Below are 24,111 nucleotides of genomic sequence, written 5' to 3'. Positions count from 1 at the left end.
GACGCAGGGTGGGGCGCAACTGCACCTGACCCGAACTCAGCTCGAGTTCTAGCCTGCGCAGAAGCGCCAGCTTGCCCGCCACCAGACAGCGCAAGGTTTCTTTAAGTAGCTTTCCTTCTTTACGAGACTTGGATCCTTTAAGAGGCTTGGACCCAGAGGCGGAGCCGGGCGAGGGCGGGGTGGTGGAGTCACTTGACTCCACCCTCTCGCCCGACCGCCGCCATGTTTAGTTGTTACTTCTTCACACAAGATGGCTGCTCCCAGGGAGGCGGCATGAGCGCCCTGCCGTTACCGCTCCTCCTGCCGTACAGTTGTCACTGCAGGGCTTAACTCTGACTCTTTGCAGTGGCTCCTGTGGGAAAGAGTCCTAAAAAGGGAAGCGAGGATCGGACGCTGCCTTGCGTTAGGTTTGCTCTGGAAGAACTGATCCAGGAGGAAGAGAATAGGGGGGAAGGGGAAGCTAGTCTCAAGATGGCGGCTCCCAGGGCGGCAGGCGCAGCCTGAACAACTGAGGCGGACTCGAGGGAGAGGTGCGAGGCTCCACGGGCCGTACGGTGCGGGGCCCCCGACCAGCCCCATCCCCACCCTGAGAATTCGAGCAGGTTCCACCAGCCTCTGACGTGCCTTTATTTCTTAGGAACGTTGGGGCTACTCTGCAGTCGGTGCTGGGCGGGGAATAGGGACGGTCGCAAGATGGCGGCTTCCACAATTGTGGTCTGAGTGCCGGCGGGTCTGGGACGATCGCGGCGCTGGTGGCTCTTTTCCACCCGCCCCGGAAGCCAGCCAGCGCTAGGCACTTGGGGGTGTGGGAACCGGGCCGGGGCTCCGCCATTTCCGGCGGGGGAGGGCTACGATTGAGGAAGGGAGGAGAGAGAGGCGGCTCAAGATGGCGGCTCCCAGAGCCTCCTGCCCGAGCTTCTGAGCGAGAACACCCGGACAAATAGTTAGGGGAGCGGCACTCAGTGGCCTCCAGCTTCTCGGGCCTAGGTGCTCAACAGTGCCGAGCAGCTTTTAAGGAGGCGAGTCGAGTGAGTAGGAGGAGAAGAGCCAAAGGGAAGGAGGGTAGTTAAGATGGCGGCCTCCATAGAGTCGTCCACCGCTGTGTGAGGAGCCGCTTCTCTAAGAGACCTGCCTTAGACGAAAGGGGGTGTGTGAGGAATTAAGGGTCTCCCTCCCGCTCAGAGACACCTTCCCCTCGCACCCTTAGTCGGAACTATGGCTTCAGCGGTGTCCCCCGCCAACTTGCCAGCGGTGCTGCTGCAGCCTCGCTGGAAGCGAGTGGTGGGCTGGTCGGGTCCGGTGCCCCGACCCCGCCACGGCCACCGTGCCGTGGCCATCAAGGAGCTCATCGTGGTGTTCGGAGGCGGCAACGAAGGCATAGTGGACGAGCTACACGTGTACAACACTGGTGAGTGCAGAGCCCGCGTAGTCCTGCGAGCCCCTCTCCATCTCGCTCTCCTTCCCCTCTCCGCTCTCCTCCCTATCGTCTGCCTTGCCCCCCCCCCGTGTGTGCTTTCTTTCCCCTCGTGTTCTGCCCGTTCTCCCCACTCTTCTGCTCTTCTCCCCCGTCTACACCCCCGGACTCTCCTGCGTTGAAGGTGGCTGCGTTACTTAGTGAAACCCCGGAGTCCGACGGGAGGGGGAGGGGATATCGCCGGCGACGGTGACTTCAGACGTACACCGTTAGCCGGCGGGCTGGGGCTGGCGCGGCAGCGGATGTGTTCCTGAGGCACAGGCGGAGTGCTCTCCCCGCCCGCCCGCGCCTAGTCCGCTCGTCCCCATCCCTAGAGCCCACAGAAATGACAATGTTTAGATCACCCATCAGGTCTCTGCCCCTAGAGAGGGAAGTAACCGGGTGGGGCAGAGTTTGAACAACCTTAGAGACCCTAGCGCGGCGGACGGATGGCACGGTGGCTGCACGACCCCCCACCCTATTCCCCGTATTCTGATATTTACGTCTACGAGCGTTCGTTTTCGTTGATTTTTAAAAATCGCTTCTAGATATGCTGCTTTCCAGTTGAGCAGCTGAGTTTTGTCCCGCAGCAGGCCTAGCAGCTCGAGTGAAGGGTTAACCTGCCCCTTCTCGTGCCTACCCCCACCCAAGCCCTTACAAATTGGGAGGAGCCTCTCTGCAGGTATGGCTGATGTGCGCGCTGGCCTCGGCCCCCTCCCTTCCGGGAGCCACATGTTGTTCCTCGCCGGGGTACCCTTGCTGTCTCTAGGGCGGACGGCTTCGTCGGTACCCGTCCCCTGTGGCCTTCTTGACGCTGCACGCCTAGCGCCTATCTTGGACTTTAGCTTGGCTGAGCTGCCAGTTGACGGCTCGCTGGCCCCCAGAAACCTTTATATAGCCTTGCCTTAAACAAGAGGAGCTCGGACGTGCTGGGCTGAAGTGCAGCTTGTGTCCAGGTGAGAGCCTGGAACACGAATGTGGCCGGACAGCTGGCCTTCTGGCCTGTGGTAGGCTGAAAACTGCCCCCTGCAGCAGGAGGTGCATCCTGCAGTGCTTCCTCCTTGCCAACTTCTCAGCACCTCGTCCTTACGGGGGCCCCTGGGTATCTCCTCTTGGAACGGAGGGTAGACTGCATGGGTGCAGCAAGCCCATTTTTTTGACGCCCCCCCCCCACACTTCTTCCTTGCTCTGGGGCTATAGGAAGCAGACAGGACAGCTGGATCTGGGGTCGTTTGTGGGACAGGGGTTGAAGCCAGGCCCCTGGTTGGTAGCCTCCCCCGCCTCCCCCAACACACCTCTGTCCTAGTCCCCCTACCAGGTTGATTTTGAAAGGATGGTAGGTTGGTCATGACCCTCTGTGTTCCTTGTCGCACAGCACCTGTTGCCTCTAGAGAGCCGGGCCTTCTCAGGGCCCCTGTAGGGGTGTTAGTGATGCTTGCACCAGTCCAGGCAGCTGCAGTGGCAGGAATTAGCCCAGTAAGCTAAAGCCAAGGGCAGTGGTGCATTGTAGCCAGTAGTAGGGCTGGTTTTAGAGATGCCCTCGACAGGAGCAGTAGTACCTTATCCATTCCTTGGAACAGCTTTCTCCTAAGGCCTGGAGCAGGCTTTCTGGCAGGGAAATATAATTTTAGAAAGTAGGGCAGAGGCCTAATTACAGTCAGCTCCAAAGTCCACTGCTGGCTACTGCCTTGGCTTCCTGCGGCCTCTACATATTCACTAGTTTATTGTAGCCAATTGACAACTTTGGTGTTAATTTGTTACCGCCATTCTGCAAAGAGGAGTTGGATGTTAGCAGGTAGCCAGTCTTGCAAAGACTGCCTACAGCAAAGCCCTGGAGTCTTTCAGGGGAATAGTTTAGAAATTGTCAAGATCGATTTCTTAGATGATTTCTTGAGACAGCAACTAGCAGACCCTGCTTCCCTGGTCCCCACCTAAGAGTAAACCCACCGCATGAATACCCAGGGTGACATCCCACATTCTAGCAGTCCTGGTGCTCCCCTGCTGCTCATTCTCCTCACAGCTGCCTCTTCTGCTTGCCTCTGCTTCTGGCACTTTGCTTCTTCAGGATCAGACCTCAGAACGACCTTTTGAGGAGCAGGCTGGTCTGGAAGCAACCCTCTTTGCAAGGACGGAAAAAAATCAAGTGCGTGTGTGCACTTGGTTGTTTTGGTCAGCTATGCAGCAGGGTGGGGGGGGTTGTATACTATTGAAGGGTATGTGTGTGTGTGTTCAGAGAGAGTGAGCACATGCACACATGGCCTTACCTCTGGTAGGAGCCAGTGCAGGAGCTGAGGTTCCCTTTACTGGCCTTTGGTAGGTCTTGAGGTAGCTGTTGTCCTGGTTCTCGGGGAATTTTATTTGCTTGAAGAGAAGCAGATTACTCAGAGGCCTCAAGCCCAGGGATCCAGAGCCTGTTTGGGGTGGGGTGTGTTGCAGCTGGGTGTGTGAGTGCTCCCTTGTCCAGGCTGCTTTTGCTTCATGGATATTGGGTGTCATAGACTTTTTTTTTTTTTTTTACAGGGCTGGGGCTGCAATAGGCCCTTCCTTGTGTGTGCTAGGCAAGTGCTTTGCCACAGAGCCACATCGCCAGCCCCTCCGTAGGCTCTTTGGGAGGAATTTTGGGAAATATCTAGTGGGACTTCCTATTTTCTGCACATGAGGAAATTGGAGTCCAAGAGGGGAAGTGGCAGGTCTAAAAGCACAGCACTAGCTAGTAGTAGAATTGGGCCAGAGTACAGACCTTAGAGTCACTTACTGATTGGTCAGTTAGTTTGACTGCTCAGGAAAGCCTGTTTGCTCCTCAAGGCTCTGGCTCAAATGTTTTCTCCAGAGAAGCCCTCTTCAGTTGTGCCCTTCATTACCCTTGTTGTGCTCCCAAGTGGGCATGGTTCCAGGCCCTTGGCAGTTTTCTTCCCATCACTGCAGGAAGAGTGCACAGCCTCCCTACCAGATGAGAACTAGGAGACAGGCTGCTCTGTGCCTCCCAGCACAGGGCCTGCCACCAGAAATGATGGTTCTGGTGTGACAGAGCAAACTGAAAGGAAGGTGAACTCTGCCGTGTTGTGTTCTCTGCTGCATGAGCATCCGTCTCTTAAGTAGTGATGGGGAGGCGACAGCTACAAATGGAGTTGGAAACTCCTCAAGAACGGTGGGACAGCTGACATCTGTTTTGCTGAAAGGGAAGGTAAAGGGCATCTCTCTCACATAGGAACCTGCAAACAGATGGGTCCCCCTTGCCCAAATTCCCCTCTCCTGGGAGGGCCAGGGACATGCCAGAGTATATCATCCTGAATGAGGGCCCCAGGGATTGGCTTACATGATACCCCACTGCATGATTGAGGGGCAAAACAGAGCAGCTGTTAGATTTATAAGATGCGGAGAGCAGAAGTGGAACTCACATGCTTGTTCTCTCTCAGGGTGGAACCGAGATTTGTGGGTGAAATGAGGAGAAGCAGTGTTATCTCCATACTAGAAGCTGCACTCCCTGACAGACTCTCTTGATGGGAGTTGGGGAAGGCCCCTGCCTTGCAAGAAACATTCTAGAATCGGATCAGTCACCATAGAAGGACCCAGTAGTCTCCATAGCCCAGGAGTATCACAGTTCATTTCTGGCCCAGCCAGCTTGGGTGTATAAGCTCTGCAAAGTATGATAGGAAAGCTATAGGAGAATCCCATTTCCTGTTAGCTTTTGCCCAAACCTTGCCTCGTGGCTACCTGCCTATGTGCCTTACACAAGAATTCCCTGTTGAGGGAGGGACTGGGTGTTCATATCTCTGTTGGTTTTACTTTGACCTCAGGTGAGTAATTTCCCTTCCTGACCTGTGCAGGTCTGTTTGTTTGTTCGTTGGTTGGTTGGTTGATGAGTGGGTGGGTGTTTTTCGTTCGGGGTTTTTTGTTTTGTTTTGTTTTGTTTTTTGAGACAAGGTCTTAATATAGCCCAGGTTAACCTTGAGACTATTTCTCCCAATTTGTACAAGATTGATTTGCCTCAGTGTTGAAAAGTCCTACGTTTCTTGGTTCAGGTTTGAACTCTGAATGAGAACGAGACCAAGAGAGATATGAGAGAGGCTGAGGCAGCATCTGGGTGTGTGGACACATACGCACTCATGTACACAGGCAGTACAAGCTGCACTGCTCCAGAAGGAAGATGGCAGAGAGGATGGGGATTGGGGAGCCCAGTATCCAGGTGCACATTTTATCAGGTGGGAGCTAGAGAGGCCCTCCTCCCCTCAGGCATGGCAGGGTACAGTCGCCTGTTGAGCCTTGTGGCCTTTTATGAATGGGGGGGGGCTGACACCTTTCCGCAAGTGTATTGGAATAAAGGAAAAACAAAACAAGTATTTTTCCTCTCTTTTACAACACTTTTGGTTTCCAAGTCAAACATTTATTCCTTACTCTGTCACAGTATCCTATCTTCTTTGTGTGGGGGAATCTGGTTGAGAAACAGTGAGTAGCCTAGACTCTGGTCCACAGAAACCTCCTATGTTCTCTCCCCCAATGCATACCCTGACCTCCCATCAGTTCCCAGAGGGACCAGTCCTGACTTTGAAGCCCTTTCCCTAACACAACTGCAGCCCCCTGCCCCAGAGCCAGGGCTTTAGCTCCTTCCCACTACCAGTCTTAGATCTCACTAGACTGACATGCACAGGCAGCAGATCTACCTCTGGGCCTCAATATGGGCTTTTTGGTGATAGGGGAAGAGGGTGAGGTTTGTCCCTTAAATAATTTTGTCATGACAGGACATTTTTCCCTGTCACATTGCAGGAACTCCTGGCACTGCAGTTATGAGGGACACAAGAGCCTAGGTGAATGGCAGGCTGCTAGGCAGTCTGGGGAAGGGCGCCATCCTAGCTGTAGGTTGGACAGTCTTATACTGTCCTAGGTGAGGTCCATTTTACCCTTTCTTGGTGACCTCCTCACCTCACCTGACCCCTAGCTAGACGTGTGAGGGGCTTTTGAGAAATTTCTGTCATAGAAACTGCTGTGGTTGCCACCTCGAGCTTGAGAATGTTCTAGGTTGATGTAAGTGTGGGGAGGGGAGGGGCACTAACTCTGCCACGTAGTGTATGGACCATCACCTAGGAGACAAGAGCAGTCAGGCAGAGACAGCAAGGCCTGGGTGGTCAAAGCAGAGTCCAGTTCTTGCCTCTAGCTCTCTCAACCCAGCAAGCTGGGATTGGCTGTGTACTCCATTCCTTGTCTGTCAGCTGACTGCATAGAAGAGAGCATCAGCTGTAGCAATCTCTGTTTCTGGGACCACTCACTGGTGCAGCTGTGGGCTCTGGCTGTCTTGACCCGGTAGTGCATGGGACTGTGGGCCTAGAAGACATTTTGGGTACAGAGGTTTGTTTGTGATGATCCTGTGAGCAGTAGGGGAAGGAAGTCAGCCGTCAGATTCCCAGAGGCTGATGAATTATCTTGGTGGTGACTTACTTCCTGCCTGCTGAGGTGACCTTGATGAGAAGCATTGCAGTTGTATATTAGTCTGAAAGCCAGGGCTCTGCAGATGGCTTGTCTAGCATAGCTGGAGATATGGGGTGGTAGCGCTCCCAAGGAGTATGCTGGTGCAGCCTCTCCTTTCCTGGCTGCATTTGAAGACTAGGATAGGAGTAGGGGGCATAACACTTGGGGAATAAGAAGAATAGGGAGCAGGGCTCAGGTTCTAAAAGCTCCTGGGTGTTTTGACTTTTGTTTCCTTTGGTTTTTCAGCAACCAACCAGTGGTTCATCCCAGCTGTGAGAGGGGATATCCCTCCAGGGTGTGCAGCCTATGGCTTCGTGTGTGACGGTACTCGCCTGCTGGTGTTTGGTGGGATGGTGGAGTATGGGAAATACAGCAACGACCTCTATGAGCTGCAGGTGATAACATAGATCCTCTGTGGGCCTGGGTTCTCATACTGCCTTGGGTCCCTTGGGACTTCCCATAGTGATCCTTGTGATAGTAGGTTAAGGATTAAAACAAAGGAGAGGCAGTGGAAGGGACCAGTCAACAGTCTTGCCGATGCTGTTCTGAACTTGGGATAGCGTCAGAGGAGAGAGTAGGGCCAAATGTCTTTGGCTAGGCCTGCTCCAGCAGTGTGCTCCCTTGCCCCAGACAGTCTCATCATGTCACAAATTGCCCCAGAAACCCCACCCCCTCCCCCACCAGCAGCCTTCTCATCTTGGGAGTCAAATCTCTAAGTCTTGGTTTTGCAGGCAAGTCGCTGGGAATGGAAGAGACTCAAGGCAAAGACGCCCAAAAACGGGCCTCCCCCGTGTCCTCGGCTTGGGCACAGCTTCTCCCTTGTGGGCAACAAATGCTACCTGTTCGGGGGTCTGGCCAATGATAGTGAGGACCCCAAGAACAACATTCCGAGGTAAGGTTTTATCCTTTCTCTGGAGAACCCCATCCGGGTGGGTCTGCTTGTCCCAGGCACAAGGCTTACTGGAATCCTAAAGTTGGATGTGCCAGCCAACCCCACTACAGCCATGTTTCTCTTCTATGCTGGGATGCCAATGAGAGAATGGCCTCAGTCCTTTCTTAGGAGGTTCCCAACTTTGAAATCTGAACCTCTGAGTAGGCCTTGGAGGAAGAAGCTGGGCAGCAGGTAGAAGCCTACTTTGTCTTGGCCTGGTCCCTGTTCTGAGACTCAAATTAGAACTAGTTGCTTCCTTTGCAGCCTTTTTTGCCTTCAGGTTTCCTGATGGGTATTTTCCAAGGCCTGTGGCCAAGGGCCTTGCTGTCTGGAGGTAGTTCCAAGCTGATTCCCTCTTGCCCTAGGAAGGCCTGGGTATAATGCCTGGCTTTGTGTGCATGGCTGCCTGTAGGGGCCTGCACTGAGTCTGAACTTGAAGCTACCATTATACCTTTACACATACTCTGCTCATTGCTCCCATTGGACTCATCCTGGCAAACTTCTAGCAGCCCTTTCTTCAGGGGCAAGGGTAGAAGAGTATGGAATTCCCATGACCTTTGCACTTCCCATGCTCTGGCGAGTCCACAGCTTGCTGAGTTACCCAATGAGGCCTCTGGTGCATGTACTCAAGGCTTACTATGACTGATTTTTCTTCATCAGGTATCTGAATGACTTATATATCCTCGAACTACGACCAGGCTCTGGAGTGGTAGCCTGGGACATCCCCATCACTTATGGGGTCCTGCCTCCACCCCGGGAGTCACATACTGCTGTGGTTTACACTGAAAAAGATAACAAGAAATCCAAGCTGGTCATCTATGGAGGGATGAGTGGCTGCAGACTGGGGGATCTCTGGACCCTGGACATAGGTAAGAAGCTGCTGCTGGTCCAATATCTCCAGAGCAAAGTAGGTCCTCTGAGTAGCTGGCCTTAAGACTGACCATCATTGCCTGGTGAGATGGGGCCCATGAGGACCTTGTATCCCACTTATCTCTTTCTGTTCTTGATATTGGATAGGAAACAAGATGATTGAAATGATTAAAACTGATGGGGGTGGGAGTAGATCTTGGTTATGTTGCTCTGTGGATCAGCACTCCCAAACATTTGAGCATGAGTGAAACGCCAGTAGCACAGTGTTTCCTAAAGTGATCTGTCCAGTGCTGAGTGGTATGGGATGAAATGCTTTATGGGAAGTAGAAGTGCAAAGGAGTGGCTGGGGTGAGCTTGGCATCTCTCCCTCATTTCTGGGGGCAGTGCTGCCTTAGAGCAGGTGCCTGGTACATTTTAGAAGAAATCCTCTTGCCAAGATCATCCAAATAAGTTGAGGAATGCTGAAATCTGGCTGCTAGGGCAATGAGCAGAGTGCCCGCTGAGAGCTGCAAGGAGACATGAGTGCAGTTCTTATGTCGTTGGTTCAGAGCCTGCCTTCCCCAAGTTCTAAGACCATGATGTCTGATCTAGCATGGGTAACCTCTCTATCTCTGCAGAGACGCTAACATGGAATAAGCCCAGCCTTAGTGGGGTAGCGCCCCTTCCTCGAAGTCTCCACTCTGCAACCACCATAGGAAACAAGTGAGTGCCTGCTCTTCTCTTACCTGGCCCAAACTGCCCCCCCACCATTGAACGGTTCTCATTCACTTTCGTTGACCATCCCTGAGTCTCAAAGAGGCTACTTTCTGGCAGGTCTAGTATTCAGCCCCATACTACACCTTATTATAACATAGCTTAGTTAGATTGAGGGTTGCGGGGACCCTTCTGGGCATGCTAGGCTCTATCCCATCAAGACCGTAGACTCCTGTAGATCCTCACACAAATGGTATTCTTTGTAAATGCCAAGGTCTGGGGTCCAGGGAGATTCAGGTGCAGCTTAGACGAGTCTTAACAGTGCTTTCCTGCCATACGATGACACAGTTCCTGTGATGACTTGAGACATCAAGGCATGTCAGAAGCCTTTCATGCATCCACAGGGGACCCCTAGGACCATCTACAGAACTGAGCATGTTCAGAAAGTTCTGGGTGAAAGAGAGAGATAGCCTCTAGCTTGGTACTTCTCTGCAGTCCTCTCTTGCTTTTTCTTTATCTTCCCAGAATGTATGTATTTGGTGGCTGGGTGCCTCTTGTCATGGATGACGTCAAAGTGGCCACACACGAGAAGGAGTGGAAGTGTACCAACACGCTGGCTTGTCTCAACCTGGGTATGGCTTAGAGTGGTCAGAAGGAGGGGTGGCCCTCCTGGGTCCAAAGAGCTTTGTGGGGTGTGTGAGAAGCCAAGCTGTGCTTGTGGATCCTTCTAGAATCCACAGAAGTAGTCAGTGGGTAGAGAACTCTGAAGCAGTGCTTCTTTTGATTTTTATTTATTTTTTTGAGACAGCGTCTCCTTGTAGCCCCAGCTGGCCTAGAACTCACTATGTAGACCAGGTTGGCCTTGAACTCATAGAGATCTGCCTGCCTCTGCCTCTCAAGGCTGGGATTAAAGGTGTGCACCATACCTTGTGCTCCTTTTAATTTTAATAGGCTCTTCATGCATGCCTGACAACCAAAAGTGCAAAAGCACAAGCGATGATGAGGTAGTTTCTGGTACCCTTTGCAAGGTCCCTTTGATACAAGCAGTAGCTCTGCGATCTTAGTCTGCCATACACAGGACCATCTGGCCTTTTTCACTTATAACTTTGGAGGGCATTCCACACCGCCCTTCCACAGTGAGGCGCGCAATCTTTCCTATGGCCTACACTTTTAATGTCTGCGCTCAGGAGGCCCAGGCAGGTAAATCTCTTTGAGTTCAAAGTTGGCCTGATCCACACAGCGAGTTCCAAGCCAGCCAGGGCTACAATAGCGAAATACTATCTCAAAGCAACAAAACAAAAATACAAACAATGTTGCTCTTACCTTGAGGGTGCATGCTTTTTCTTAAGGTCCCTTAACTGATTTTTCCCAAAAACTGTTTCCCCTTTGGATTTATCATTTTATGTGCAAGGTTAAGTTAAACCTTGGGCTATAAATATTTTTTTTTACAGTTTATGGCTCAATTTTCCTTTTTGCCATATTTTTGTTTGGTTTTAGTTTGGTATTTTGATAACTTCCTGGTTTTAATTCCCCATCCCTGACAATGAAAGAACAGGGCAACTTGGGAATCGAGGAGATAGGTTGTTTCTGTCCTTCCTGCTGACCTCCAGCACCTGCCCACCTCTTAGATACCATGTCCTGGGAGACTATCCTGATGGACACACTCGAAGATAACATTCCCCGTGCTCGAGCTGGCCACTGTGCAGTTGCCATCAACACCCGCCTATACATTTGGAGTGGGCGTGATGGCTATCGCAAAGCCTGGAACAACCAGGTCTGCTGCAAGGATCTGTGGTATCTAGAGACAGGTAAGGTGCTACACCACTGACATCACCGTTGCTGAAGCCTCCCCATTCTCTATCTTAACCAATTGTGTTGTATTACAGAAAAGCCACCACCCCCAGCCCGTGTACAACTAGTACGAGCCAACACCAATTCACTGGAGGTTAGCTGGGGTGCAGTGGCAACAGCCGACAGTTACCTTCTACAGCTCCAGAAATACGACATTCCTGCCACGGCTGCTACGGCCCCCTCCCCCACTCCCAATCCAGTCCCATCTGTGCCTGCCAACCCTCCCAAGAGCCCTGCGCCAGCAGCAGCTGCACCTGCTGTGCAGCCACTGACCCAAGTAGGCATCACACTCCTGCCCCAGGCTGCCGCTGCACCCCCAAGCACCACCACCATCCAAGTCTTGCCGACAGTGCCAGGCAGCTCCATTTCTGTGCCCACTGCAGCCAGGACTCAAGGTAAGCCCTAAGGAATAAGGACATTTGAAGGTAGGACCTACACCCAAAGACATTGAGTTTCTGGATTGGGGCTGCTGCTTGGTTCATTTGTGGGTTTTAGCTTCGGGGTTATTGGTGAGGAGTGGGAAGTGAGAGTGCTCTGTTCTGTTCATGGGGACCATGCTGAGGTCACAGATGAGCCACACAAAATCACAAGCAGGTCAGGGGGTCAAGGAGTGGCTTAAGTATATGCCTACACTTGGCAGAATGGCAAGGTACCATGGAAGAGGACCTGATGGTCAGCCTTCTTTTCTCATCAGGTGTTCCTGCTGTTCTCAAAGTGACTGGACCTCAGGCTACAGCAGGAACCCCACTGGTCACCATGCGACCTGCCAGCCAGGCTGGAAAAGCCCCTGTCACTGTGACCTCCCTGCCTGCCAGTGTGCGAATGGTTGTGCCCACACAGAGCACCCAGGGGACGGTGAGGAGCTGTCATTGAACAGGGCTTTCTGGCATAAACAGAGTTCTCATGTAGTCTTTTGAAAAAAATCTTCTGTTCTGGGACTAGAGATGTAGCTTAGTTGGTGGGGTCTTGCCTAGCATGAATGAATCTCACCAGCTCCTGTAGTGTATCATGTGTCTTTGTTGTTTATAAGGTACTGCTGCATTGAAAATAAGTTAATGCCTCAAAAAGGCCTAACATTCCATGCGATCCTTGGGGTATTTTCAATGTGAACTTTCTGGTGGGGGTACTGAGGAGAAGATGAGTTTAGATGGGTCTGACCCAGGTGTATGAGAATGAGCTGTATCTGATCCATTGTGTTTGCGTTTTGTTTTTTTTTGTTTGTTTGTTTGTTTTTGACACAGGGTCTCAATCTATAGCTGTTTGTGCAGGGTTGGGTTTTTTAAGTATACACTAAATTATATCCCTAGCTTTGACTCTGGTCTTTCTTTCTTTATCCCTGCAGTGCTAGGGATAGAACCCTGAGCCCTTACATGTTAGGTAAACAGTATACAGACTGAACTACATCTCCAAATTCTAATTTTGAATCATGGTCCTACTAAGTAGCTCAGACTAGCTTAGAATTTGCAATCTTCCTACTTCAGCCTCCTGAGTAGCTGGGATTACATGCATATGCTAGGCTTACCTTGACTGTGGTCCAGCTTAAGGAAAAATCTGTTCTAGAGTTACAGGTATAGCTCAGTTGATAGGATGTTTGCGCCTAACATACATGAAGCCCTAGGTTGGGAGGCAGTAAGTAGCTCCTCTATAGTTCACATGCTCTGTGCCCACCACAGGTGATTGGCAGCAACCCCCAGATGAGTGGGATGGCTGCATTGGCTGCTGCTGCCGCTGCCACACAGAAGATCCCTCCTTCCTCAGCACCCACAGTACTGAGTGTTCCAGCAGGTACCACCATTGTCAAGACTGTGGCTGTGACACCTGGCACAACTACCCTTCCAGCCACTGTGAAAGTGGCCTCCTCCCCTGTCATGGTGAGCATTTATCTGAACTGGCTCCGAGTCAGGTTCTGAGCCTGCAGCTGTGGGACCTGTAGCCTCTGGTCACCATGATTGACCAAGCAGTGGTCATTTGTTCCAGGCTTTGAACCAACCCTTCAGGCAAGTGCTTCATAATCGGTACTGGCACAAGCTATGGAACATGCAGTTACCTTTTAGGGCCTATCAGCCTTAAGTTAGACCTGCTTTCTTGCTCCTCAGCCATCCAAGCTGTCCAGTAGAGCCACAGCCATTCTGTCACCATCATGCTCATCACTCATTTTTGCTTCTCCAGGTGAGCAATCCAGCCACTCGCATGCTGAAGACTGCAGCTGCTCAGGTGGGGACATCTGTGTCCTCTGCTGCCAACACATCTACCCGACCTATCATCACAGTACACAAGTCAGGGACTGTCACAGTGGCCCAGCAAGCCCAGGTGGTAACCACGGTGGTAGGTGGAGTCACCAAGACCATCACTCTTGTGAAGAGCCCCATCTCTGTCCCAGGAGGCAGTGCTCTGGTGAGTGACAGGCACCATCTGGCTGTATGCAACTGCTGCCAGGCTAATGCAACTGCCACTGGTGACTTGCTGCCCTGGGCTAGGTCCAGTAGTCCCAGCTCAGGCCATGCCCTTGTTTGGTTTTCACATCACTGCCTGCTCCATCCCTTCCTTTTTAGATTTCCAATCTGGGAAAAGTGATGTCAGTGGTCCAGACCAAACCAGTTCAGACTTCAGCAGTCACAGGCCAAGCATCTACAGGCCCTGTGACTCAAATCATCCAGGTGAGCTCTTACTCTGCTGCGGAAGTTGTCCCCAAACTCAGGCCCTCAGTTATGAATGGGTATCAGGCCATGAGGACAGAAGATCCCATGTACAAGATTGGCTCAAAGACCTGCTGATGCCATATCACTCAGAGTATCCAGAATACTCTGAGCTACTTAGAGTATCCGAACATAATGTTCCTTTCTGGCAGTTTCTGTTCATCTATAACTTCTCCCTTTCAGACCAAAGGGCCCCTGCCAGCAGGAACTATCCTAAAGCTGGTGACATCAGCAGACGGCAAGCCCACAACCATCATCACCACTACACAGGCTAGTGGGGCAGGAACCAAGCCCACCATCCTGGGCATCAGTAGCGTGTCCCCCAGCACCACCAAACCTGGCACAACCACCATCATCAAGACCATCCCCATGTCAGCCATTATCACCCAGGCGGGCGCCACAGGTAAATACACAGCTTCCTGAACACCCCTGCTGTTGAGTGAGGAGATGAAAGTGGGGAAGAGATATGGAGGCTGGATGTAGTATGGTCCCTATTTTTGTTTTCCGTTCTCTTCACCTCCTGACCTTTTGTTTTTTAACATTTGTAGGGAGCTGGTGGGAGTATGGTTCTGATTAGTAGTGTTTTGTTCTAATATTGGGACAGCAGTGGTAACTGCTTTAAAAAGGATCCCAATGGAAATGAGGAAGGTGGGATGCCCTCAACAGGCCTTGTCTTCTGAACTCTTCCCCCAATGCAGGTGTTACCAGCAGTCCTGGCATCAAGTCCCCCATCACGATTATCACCACAAAGGTCATGACTTCAGGAACAGGAGCACCAGCCAAAATCATCACTGCTGTCCCCAAGATTGCCACTGGCCATGGGCAGCAAGGGGTGACACAGGTGAGGCACAATTTGGCCCCTCTTCACCTCGGTCTGTAGTGCAGTCCATTCAGCAGGCCACATGCACCCTCCTAAGAAGCCTGGGAGGGGGAGCACAGTCTAGCCAGCCTGAAAGTGACATTGGCGGGGCTTTGCTCTGGTGTTCCAGGTGGTGCTAAAGGGGGCCCCTGGACAGCCAGGCACCATCCTTCGTACTGTGCCCATGGGCGGCGTTCGCCTGGTCACCCCTGTCACCGTCTCCGCTGTCAAGCCAGCCGTCACCACATTGGTTGTGAAGGGTACCACAGGTGTGTAGCCCACAGGCCAGGTCCTCAGCAGCAGCTGGGCTCCATCCCTCCAGTTTTCCTGTGGCCACCACCTCTAGCCTGGCTGGGGGAGGATGGCAGGTGCTCTCCAGAGCCTTCTGTCCCTGGTGGCTATACTACAGAGCTCCCAATTCCCAGCCCCTTCCAGAGATGCTGGAAAGCAGGTGACAGCAGCAGATCTCATTCTACTTCTGCTTCTCCCTCCCTTTAGGTGTCACAACCCTAGGCACGGTGACTGGCACTGTCTCCACCAGCCTTGCAGGAGCTGGGGCCCACAGCACCAGTGCCTCCTTGGCCACACCTATCACCACCTTGGGCACCATTGCTACTCTCTCAAGCCAGGTGATCAACCCCACAGCCATCACAGTGTCTGCTGCACAGACCACACTGACAGCTGCTGGTGGGCTCACCACGCCCACCATCACAATGCAGGTAGGTGGGTCCTGAGGATATGCCACCGGGAAAAAAAAAACCAAAAAACAGCATTCCCACATGAAAGCAGGGAAAATTGGGCCCTTCTCCCCTCTCCAGATGCTGTTCTGCTACTGCATGCAGCTGTGGCGTCTTTCCGACACATGGTGTGACCTCTGTCACATTGTCTTGCTGACACATTATTTGAGCTGTGTTCAGTTTTCACACACTAGGATCTTACAGTGCTATAGGAGGCGATAATTGAATTTCATGTGCATATACTATATGTTCTGTCATATTTTTTTTCTCAAACTGGACTAGAAGTGATAAGGGATCTATTACTGCCCTTTTTGCATTGTCAGGAGTTCTGTTCCTGACCAGAGCTTGGCAGTAGTAGCCCACCCCCCTCTCCTGCCATAACTACCTAACAGCCCCTCCACCCTCATCTCTGAGCAAGTCATTATCTTGGGATCACAGGACAAATGAAAATTAGGTTTGCAGGTCCGGTTAGCAGTTGGTGGTCCTAGCCAGCATGGATGAATGTAGGATGGTGTGAGAGACAAAAGAGAAGTCAAAGTTCTGGTACTAACTCCGTTGTTCTGTGTCCCCAGCCTGTCTCCCAGCCTACCCAGGTGACTCTGATCACAGCACCCAGTGGGGTTGAGGCCCAACCTGTGCATGACCTTCCTGTGTCCATTCTGGCCTCACCTACTACAGAACAGCCCACAGCCACAGTCACCATTCCTGACTCAGGCCAAGGTGATGTACAGCCTGGTACTGTGACACTGGTGTGCTCCAACCCACCCTGTGAAACCCATGAGACAGGCACCACCAATACAGCCACCACCAGTGTTGTGGCTAACCTTGGGGGACACCCTCAGCCTACCCAGGTACAGTTTGTTTGTGACAGACAGGAGGCAGGTGCTTCTCTTGTGACCTCAGCTGTGGGACAACAGAATGGTAACATGGTCCGTGTCTGCTCAAACCCTCCCTGTGAGACCCATGAGACGGGTACCACCAACACTGCCACAACAGCCACCTCCAACATGGCTGGGCAGCACGGCTGCTCGAAGCCACCCTGCGAGACTCATGAGACAGGCACCACCAGCACTGCCACTACGGCCATGTCCAGCATGGGTGCTGGGCAGCAGCGAGATGCTCATCGTGCCTCCAGTACCCCCACTGTGGTGCGGATCAGTGTGACTCCTGGAGCGTTGGAAAGAGCCCAGGGTACTGTGAAGTCCCAATGCCAAACCCGCCAGACCAGTGTGACCAGCACCACCATGACTGTGCAGGCCACCGGAGCCTCTTGCTCAGCTGGCCCACTGCTTAGGCCAAGTGTGGCGCTGGAGGCTGGGGCCCACAGCCCTGCCTTTGTGCAGCTGACCTTTCCAAGTGGGAGAGCTGGGCTGAGTGGCCCCAGCAGCAAAGACATGCCCACAGGGCACCAGCTAGAGACTCATCATACTTACACAACCAACACCCCAACCACAGCCCGCTCTATCATGGGCTCTGGGGAGCTGGGTGCAGTTCGAGTGGTCCCCACATCTGTATATGAGAGTCTCCAGACCAGCTCTCCCAGCACCACCATGACTGTGACATCCTTGGAGGCACTGCTGTGCCCCTCAGCCACCGTGACCCAAGTCTGCTCCAACCCACCATGTGAGACCCATGAGACGGGCACCACCAACACCGCCACTACCTCCAATGCAGGCAGTGCCCAGCGAGTATGCTCCAACCCACCCTGTGAGACTCACGAGACGGGCACCACCAACACCGCCACCACTGCCACTTCCAATGGTGCAGGCCAGCCCGAGGGTGGACAGCAACCTGCTGGTGGCCGTCCCTGTGAGACACACCAGACCACTTCCACTGGCACCACCATGTCAATCAGTGTGGGTGCCCTGCTTCCTGATGCCACCCCATCTCATGGGACCCTGGAGTCTGGCTTGGAGACAGCAGTGGCTGCCACATCTCAGGCTGGTGCCACATTGCTGACTCCCTTCCCAACACAGAGGGTTTGCTCTAACCCTCCTTGTGAGACCCATGAGACAGGTACCACACACACAGCCACCACTGTCACCTCCAACATGAGCTCAAACCAAGGTAAGTGAAGGTGTCAGTATGGTGGGGTACGGATGTGCTGTCTGTGTCGGTCATGTATAGGGGTTTTCCAGGAAACCTGTGGTAAAGGTAAGTGGAAGCCAACCCATCTCCCCTTTGGTTCCTCCCTTACCCCCACAGACCCTCCACCAGCTGCCAGCGACCAGGGAGAGGTAGAGAGTACACAGGGTGACAGCCCAAACATCACCAGCTCCAGTGCCATCACAACAACTGTGTCTTCCACGCTGCCACGAGCTGTGACCACTGTGACACAGTCCACACCAGTTCCAGGCCCTTCTGTGCCGGTAAGAAACCTGGAAGGTCCCTTCTGTGGCCTTCTGTCGACTATGCCTTTGGTCTGTGCTGTTCCAGAGTTGGACACCAGGTGTCACCCTTGTACCAGGCATGGTGTTACTCCTGGTTCTTTTTCCAGACCATAAAAGGGCAGCCTTGGTGCCTAGGAGGCAGGAGGCAGAAGGCAGACAGTCCTTAGAGGTGCCTGGGTGTTTTTTCTTCGATGCTGGTTCCCATCCTGGCTGTTGCCCATTGTTTGTCTCCACGGTGAAGCCTCTGAGCATGAGTTGCACTTGACCCAGGGGGATCTCAAGGGTCTCTCCTTTTGCCACACCCTTCATGCTGCTCTGGGACCCACCATCCCCATCCACATTTAGTATGGGCTCAGTGGACTATCACAAATGGTACCATAGGTCTACTAGGAAAAACAGGCCATCTTCCTTTTCAGCCCCACTTCCTGGTTCTGGTCTCCATCTCCTCTTCTCTGATAGGGGCTTCTCTCCCTTTCTAGAACATCTCATCACTGACTGAGACTACCCCAGGGGCTCTGACTTCCGAAGTCCCCATCCCGGCCACGATTACAGTGACCATAGCCAACACAGAAACTTCTGACATGCCCTTCTCTGCTGTTGACATCCTGCAGCCCCCAGAGGAACTCCAGGTCTCACCAGGGCCTCGCCAGCAGCTGCCGCCACGGCAACTCCTGCAGTCTGCCTCCACACCTCTGATGGGGGAATCCGCCGAGGTCCTGTCAGCCTCCCAGACCCCTGAGCTCCAGGCCGCCGTGGATCTGAGCAGCACAGGGGACCCATCTTCAGGCCAGGAGCCTGCCAGCTCTGCTGTCGTGGCTACTGTGGTGGTCCAGCCACCCCCTCCCACCCAGTCTGAAGTAGACCAATTATCACTTCCCCAAGAGCTGATGGCCGAGGCCCAGGCAGGCACCACAACCCTCATGGTAACAGGGCTCACTCCAGAGGAGCTGGCGGTGACTGCTGCTGCTGAAGCAGCTGCCCAAGCTGCAGCCACTGAAGAAGCCCAAGCCTTGGCCATCCAGGCTGTGCTCCAGGCCGCACAGCAGGCTGTCATGGGTAAGTGCCAGTTGGGAGCTTGGAGGGAAGTCAGGCCCCTTGGGATGAGTGATGGCCCTACCAGGAGGACTAAGGGATAGCCTGAGAAGAGAAGGCCTACTTCCTGTGAGAGTGCAAAGAGCCGCAAAGGAAGCCTGTGTAGATCAGGTGGGGGTCTGGGAAGGAGACAGTCTCTGGGATAGACTACATGTCTCCATCTGGAACACTATTTCTGTCCATTGGGGCAGGCGTACTGGTATCCCTTTTGAGTAGTAGTTTTCTTGGTCCTGGAGCAGGCACTGGAGAGCCCATGGACACATCTGAAGCGGCAGCGGCTGTGACACAGGCAGAACTGGGTCATCTTTCAGCCGAGGGCCAAGAGGGCCAGGCCACCACCATACCCATTGTGCTGACACAGCAGGAGCTTGCAGCCCTGGTGCAGCAGCAACAGCAGCTTCAGGAGGCCCAGGCCCAACAGCAGCACCACCTCCCCACTGAGGCCCTGGCCCCAGCTGACAGCCTCAATGACCCTACCATCGAGAGCAACTGCCTCAATGAGCTGGCTAGTGCTGTCCCCAGCACTGTGGCCCTGTTACCTTCGACAGCCACTGAAAGTAAGCAGGTCTACTTCTTGGCAGGGGTTATTTGTTGCTAGAGTTGAATAGATGGGAGATGGACACAGTGGCAAGGGTGACCTGGAGGTGCCAAGGAGGCTCCTGCCTACCACAGAACCCTTTCCACCTGACAGTTTGTTTCTTCCCAGGCCTGGCTCCATCCAACACATTTGTGGCTCCCCAGCCTGTTGTGGTAGCTAGCCCAGCAAAGATGCAAGCTGCAGCTACTCTAACTGAAGTGGCCAATGGCATCGAGTCCCTGGGTGTGGTGAGTCAGGTGCACTAGAGCCCAGGGACAGGGACAACACTGTTTCTGGTCCCTTAAGAACGTGATGTCATCTCATTTCTGTTCTCCAGAAAGCAGACTTGCCACCCCCACCCAGCAAAGCCCCTGTGAAAAAGGAGAACCAGTGGTTTGATGTAGGTGTCATTAAGGGCACCAATGTAATGGTGACACACTATTTCCTGCCATCAGATGATGCTGTTCCATCAGATGTAAGTAACTGGTACCTTAGGTGGGTGGATCCTGCCCATACGGCAACTATTGTAGAAGCAAACTTAGCTCCCTCTGAGAGCAGGCTCACAGGAAAACTACTTTTGTGCCACATGAATGAATAGGAAGTGGTAGGGCAGCCCGTTGGAGACCACCTTCTCAGGGAATAAAAGTGTTTTGGGCACCGGGCGTGGTAGTGTGCGCCTTTAATCCCAGCCCTTCAGAGGTAGAGGCAGGTCAATCTGTGACTAGAGAGACCCTGTCAAAAAACCAACAAAAAGAAAAAAAGCGTTTTGGTTCTTCCCTGATAATACCCAGCTTCAGTCAACCTTACCATGTCCCTCGTGCTTTGCTGTAAAGGGGCACCTATTGCTGACCACCTTCCTCTTGATCCTATAGTCGCTGTGTACCTACAGTGTTGCCAGGTTGCAGCAGCTCTTTGTTTTGGTTTTGTAGTACTAGGGGTGGACCCTAGGACCTTAGCTGTTTTGGATAAGCACGCTATCAGAGTACAGCAGCCTTCATGCTGTTTTCTTCTACCTATTTTTCCATCTCTTTCCCCAGGATGACTCAGGCATGGTCCCAGACTATAACCAGCTGAAGAAGCAGGAGCTACAGCCAGGCACAGCCTATAAATTTCGTGTTGCTGGCATCAATGCTTGTGGCCGGGGGCCCTTCAGTGAGATCTCAGCCTTTAAGACGTGTCTGCCTGGTTTCCCAGGGGCTCCTTGTGCCATCAAAATCAGCAAGGTGAGTCTCAACTATGGGCTGCGTTTCTGTTCCATATTGGTCCTGTTGGTCCTTGGTCTGCCCTGGGGAGGTGCATATGACTATAAGGCGGTGGGGGGGCTGGTCCAAGAAAGTGGCAGATATGGACAAAGCAGCCACATCCATGCATGGAGGACAGAGGCTATGTGCCATGTTCTCCACTGGTAGGTGCACCGGTAGTCAGAGAGCATCCTGTGGTTCGTAGAGCTCGAACTCAGTGAGGTTTGGCAGTGGGTGCCTTTAGAACTCTACCACCAAGCCATCTCACTGACCCCTGGAATATTTATTGTGTTGGGGAAAAAAATAATGGTTTGTGAGAGGTATTAGTGGTTCTAGAAGTTTCTAGCTTTCTTGCTCTAGGCACAGGTAGAAGTCACAGTGGCTGAAGAAGACAAGACTTGACTTTTTGTCCTGCCTTCTAGAGTCCAGATGGTGCTCATCTCACCTGGGAACCACCATCTGTGACCTCTGGCAAGATCATCGAATACTCTGTGTACCTGGCCATCCAGAGCTCACAGGCTGGTGGGGAGCCCAAGAGCTCCACCCCAGCCCAGCTGGCCTTCATGAGGGTGTACTGCGGTCCCAGCCCCTCCTGCCTTGTGCAGTCCTCCAGCCTCTCCAACGCCCACATTGACTACACCACCAAGCCTGCGATTATCTTCCGCATTGCTGCCCGTAACGAAAAGGGCTATGGCCCAGCAACACAAGTGAGGTGGTTGCAAGGTGAGTGTGCTATTCAGTGGACCTCTTAAGGTGATGTCTAGGGAAGGCACAGGGAGCCAGGCCCAGCAGGAAGTTGGCACTGACTGGCTGTAGGAATTGTCTCCATTGGAGACCATTCACACATGCCCCTTGTCATCTTGACCATCCTGTTCTCCCCTGGTCATTCCTGCTCAATTGATAAACTCAGCAAGTGGGGCAGGGGGATTTAACTATACTAGGGAGGTTTGCAAGGTACATGGTGCTATAGAGGGCCTTTCCTTACTCTCAGGGTGCACAGATGGCACCCTGAGTGAAGTGAGATGGGATGGGGAGGGCCCATAAGAAAGCAGACGCTTTCTGACTCAAGAACAGCACGTCCCAAGGCCCCAGACTGAGGCCAGAGCCCAGACTGCAGTGACAGCAGGCAGCTGTGGGAAGAGCAACTAGAGGCTAGAGCTGAGCTGAGAGAGCTTCTGACCACCACCACCGCCACCCCACCCCCGCCCCCCAGGATCAGGAACCCAAAGGATAACACAGGGTCAGAGGATGACACAGGGTCAGGATCATGGTGCTGTGCTGCTCACTATCCATCTTGTTTCTTTCAGAAACCAGTAAAGACAGCTCGGGCACGAAGCCGGCCAGCAAGCGGCCAATGTCATCTCCTGAAATGTAAGCAGCAAACCTTTTGTCAAACTTCTGTGGCAAGGCTTAGAGTGGGGATAGTGGGCTCAGCCTATCAATAGCTGCTTGAGGCTGTATTCACACAGGGCCCTTCATCAATGCTTTTAGGATGCTATTGGGACCCTTCCTAATATCCCTTCTCTTTTTCACAAGGAAATCTGCTCCAAAGAAGTCTAAGGCTGACGGTCAGTGAGAAAGCTGGCCAGCACCTGGATGCTCCAGACCCCTCTGCTTCAGGAACAGCCCTGTAGGGCCTACCCTCCCACCCTGCCCACCTGGCCTTTGCACTTCGCCCTCACCAGCCACTGGCCACCATTCAGTCTCCCCTTTTCCCTCTGTTTTTACAATAAAGAAAGCACATTTTAACCATTGCTGTTGGGAGGAAGCAGAAGGCAGACTGGAAAGAGCGGTGAGCAAACAAACGAACGAGTGAGAGTTGTGCTCCTTCTCCCCACCGTGTGCCCTGCCTGGGCAGAGTGAGACTGGACAGTTCAGAGACCTTGGGAAGAGAAATTGAAACTGAAAACAAAGGAGATAGCACCCACACTTAAGCCTGCACTTGTTTGTGGTTCATTGCCCTTGGCCTGAGGGGCAGCCAAGGGCTGGGGGGAGGGTGTCCCCCAAGTCCCCTCAGAGAGGCTTTCCCAGGTAGGTGCCCCATCCTGGGTGTCTGTCTGGTTCTGTTTTGTTGTGTTACTACCCTTGTGTTTCCGGCCACCTCCTGTACCTTTTTCAGGCTTAGCCAGCCGTATCTCACCCAGCAAACCCCACAGGAAGGTTACACATCTCAGCAGCCTTTGTGCTCCCACCTTCCCAACTCCCCTTCCTCTGCAAAGAGAAAAAGAAAAGAGGGAAAAGAAGGAGCAGAGCCTTGGGTGGTCTGAATGGTGGCTGTGAAATCTTCCTGATAGGCAGAGTGGACCCCAGCTTTGGCCCACCTGGCTTGAGCCTGGAGGCCACATCACCAACTGCTGCATTTGTTGTATTTTTTTAGGTTGAAAGTGATGAAGTTAACATTTTTATTGTAATTTTAGCCTTAGCGTGTGGGGGTTTATCCCCGTTTTGTTAGCTGTGTACAGACTAACTAGAAATGGAAACTCTTTTTGGTTTATTAAAATTTCTTCTTTATTTTTTTTTTTTTTTTTTTTTTTTTTTTTTTTTTTTTTTTTTTCCTTTTCGGCTTATCATTGGCAGGGATCTTCCTGGGGGAAAGCTGGGGCAGGAGATAATGGAGTGTCCCGGAGGGTGGCACCTGGTACTCACTGCTCAGCCCAATTTTCCTGTTACCAGTCCCTGCCTGCCTCTGGAACAGAGTGTGAGACATTGGACCTCACTCCCTGTGGGTTAGCACTTGACATGTACAGGCTTGGACTTGAAGGTGGATTCCACCTCCGTCACCATCAACTATTGCAGAGACTTGATGCTGAACACCACAGCGGGGGTAGGGAGCAATTGGGCCTAGCCCTAGCCTTGGAGGCATCCCAGAGTGGAGGTGAGTATGCAGTGTCCCAAAGAGGCTGGGGATAGGTATCAGACACGATTTCAAAATGAATTTTTGTACTCCCCCAGACTCTGGATTTTTCTCCCTGGGACCCAAGTTTTCCACAGTGAGTCATGTCTATAAGCAAGTTACTAAGGATTTAAGTGGACAGCCAATGTGTTCAGCCTCTCTCCACTGGCCTAAACCCTCGGGGCCTCTGGTTTATTGTATTATATTTCTCTGTGGAAAATGTCACGTTTAGTCAAGTTGGAGCCCATTCGCCTGATCCCTTTGTTTTCCCCATCCCTCCCAAGCGCCCTTTGATTTCTCCTGAGAATAGTACCACCCATTCATCTATACTTGTAGAGTAACCCCTGTGACTCAATATTACCATA

The 24,111-nt window shown here is 52.7% G+C and overlaps 1 protein-coding gene across 6 annotated transcripts; it reads left to right on the top strand.

Moving 5' to 3' along the window:
* The first annotated feature begins 146 nt into the window (after positions 1-146).
* Hcfc1 (host cell factor C1) lies at positions 147-23,312 on the top strand. 6 transcript variants are annotated; one of them, XM_008829570.3, is made up of 27 exons: positions 147-530; positions 1,208-1,408; positions 7,163-7,311; positions 7,648-7,808; positions 8,508-8,716; positions 9,335-9,419; positions 9,936-10,042; positions 11,039-11,218; positions 11,297-11,656; positions 11,956-12,116; positions 12,935-13,132; positions 13,431-13,655; positions 13,814-13,918; positions 14,141-14,360; positions 14,656-14,798; positions 14,947-15,085; positions 15,315-15,535; positions 16,126-17,620; positions 17,759-17,922; positions 18,423-18,999; positions 19,272-19,592; positions 19,742-19,860; positions 19,950-20,087; positions 20,650-20,835; positions 21,276-21,576; positions 22,161-22,224; positions 22,390-23,312. In XM_008829570.3, the coding sequence occupies exons 2-27, from the start codon at positions 1,216-1,218 to the stop codon at positions 22,427-22,429; spliced, it is 6,261 nt and encodes a 2,086-aa protein (XP_008827792.1). In that variant the 5' UTR covers positions 147-530; positions 1,208-1,215; the 3' UTR covers positions 22,430-23,312. The 6 variants fall into 6 exon arrangements, with proteins under 6 accessions (XP_008827792.1, XP_029417701.1, XP_008827794.1 ...); XM_029561841.1 differs by having other exon boundaries at positions 147-554; XM_008829572.3 differs by having other exon boundaries at positions 147-1,408; positions 18,555-18,999.
* Positions 23,313-24,111: the final 799 nt, after the last annotated feature.

Source organism: Nannospalax galili, unplaced genomic scaffold (assembly GCF_000622305.1).
Source record: "Nannospalax galili isolate Female #2095 unplaced genomic scaffold, S.galili_v1.0 scaffold513, whole genome shotgun sequence".
NCBI classification, from domain to species: domain Eukaryota; kingdom Metazoa; phylum Chordata; class Mammalia; order Rodentia; family Spalacidae; genus Nannospalax; species Nannospalax galili.
Note: the sequence above shows the minus strand (reverse complement) of the source record. Positions and strands in the feature narration are given on the sequence as shown.

What these genes read in the sequence shown, in the direction of transcription:
- Hcfc1 (XM_008829570.3), top strand. Translation starts at nt 1,216, where the DNA reads ATGGCTTCAGCGGTGTCCCCCGCCAACTTGCCAGCGGTGCTGCTGCAG. An exon ending in GCTACACGTGTACAACACTG is followed by an intron (nt 1,409 to 7,162) that starts GTGAGTGCAGAG and finishes TTGGTTTTTCAG; the next exon opens with CAACCAACCAGTGGTTCATC. An exon ending in GGCAGCAAGGGGTGACACAG is followed by an intron (nt 14,799 to 14,946) that starts GTGAGGCACAAT and finishes CTGGTGTTCCAG; the next exon opens with GTGGTGCTAAAGGGGGCCCC.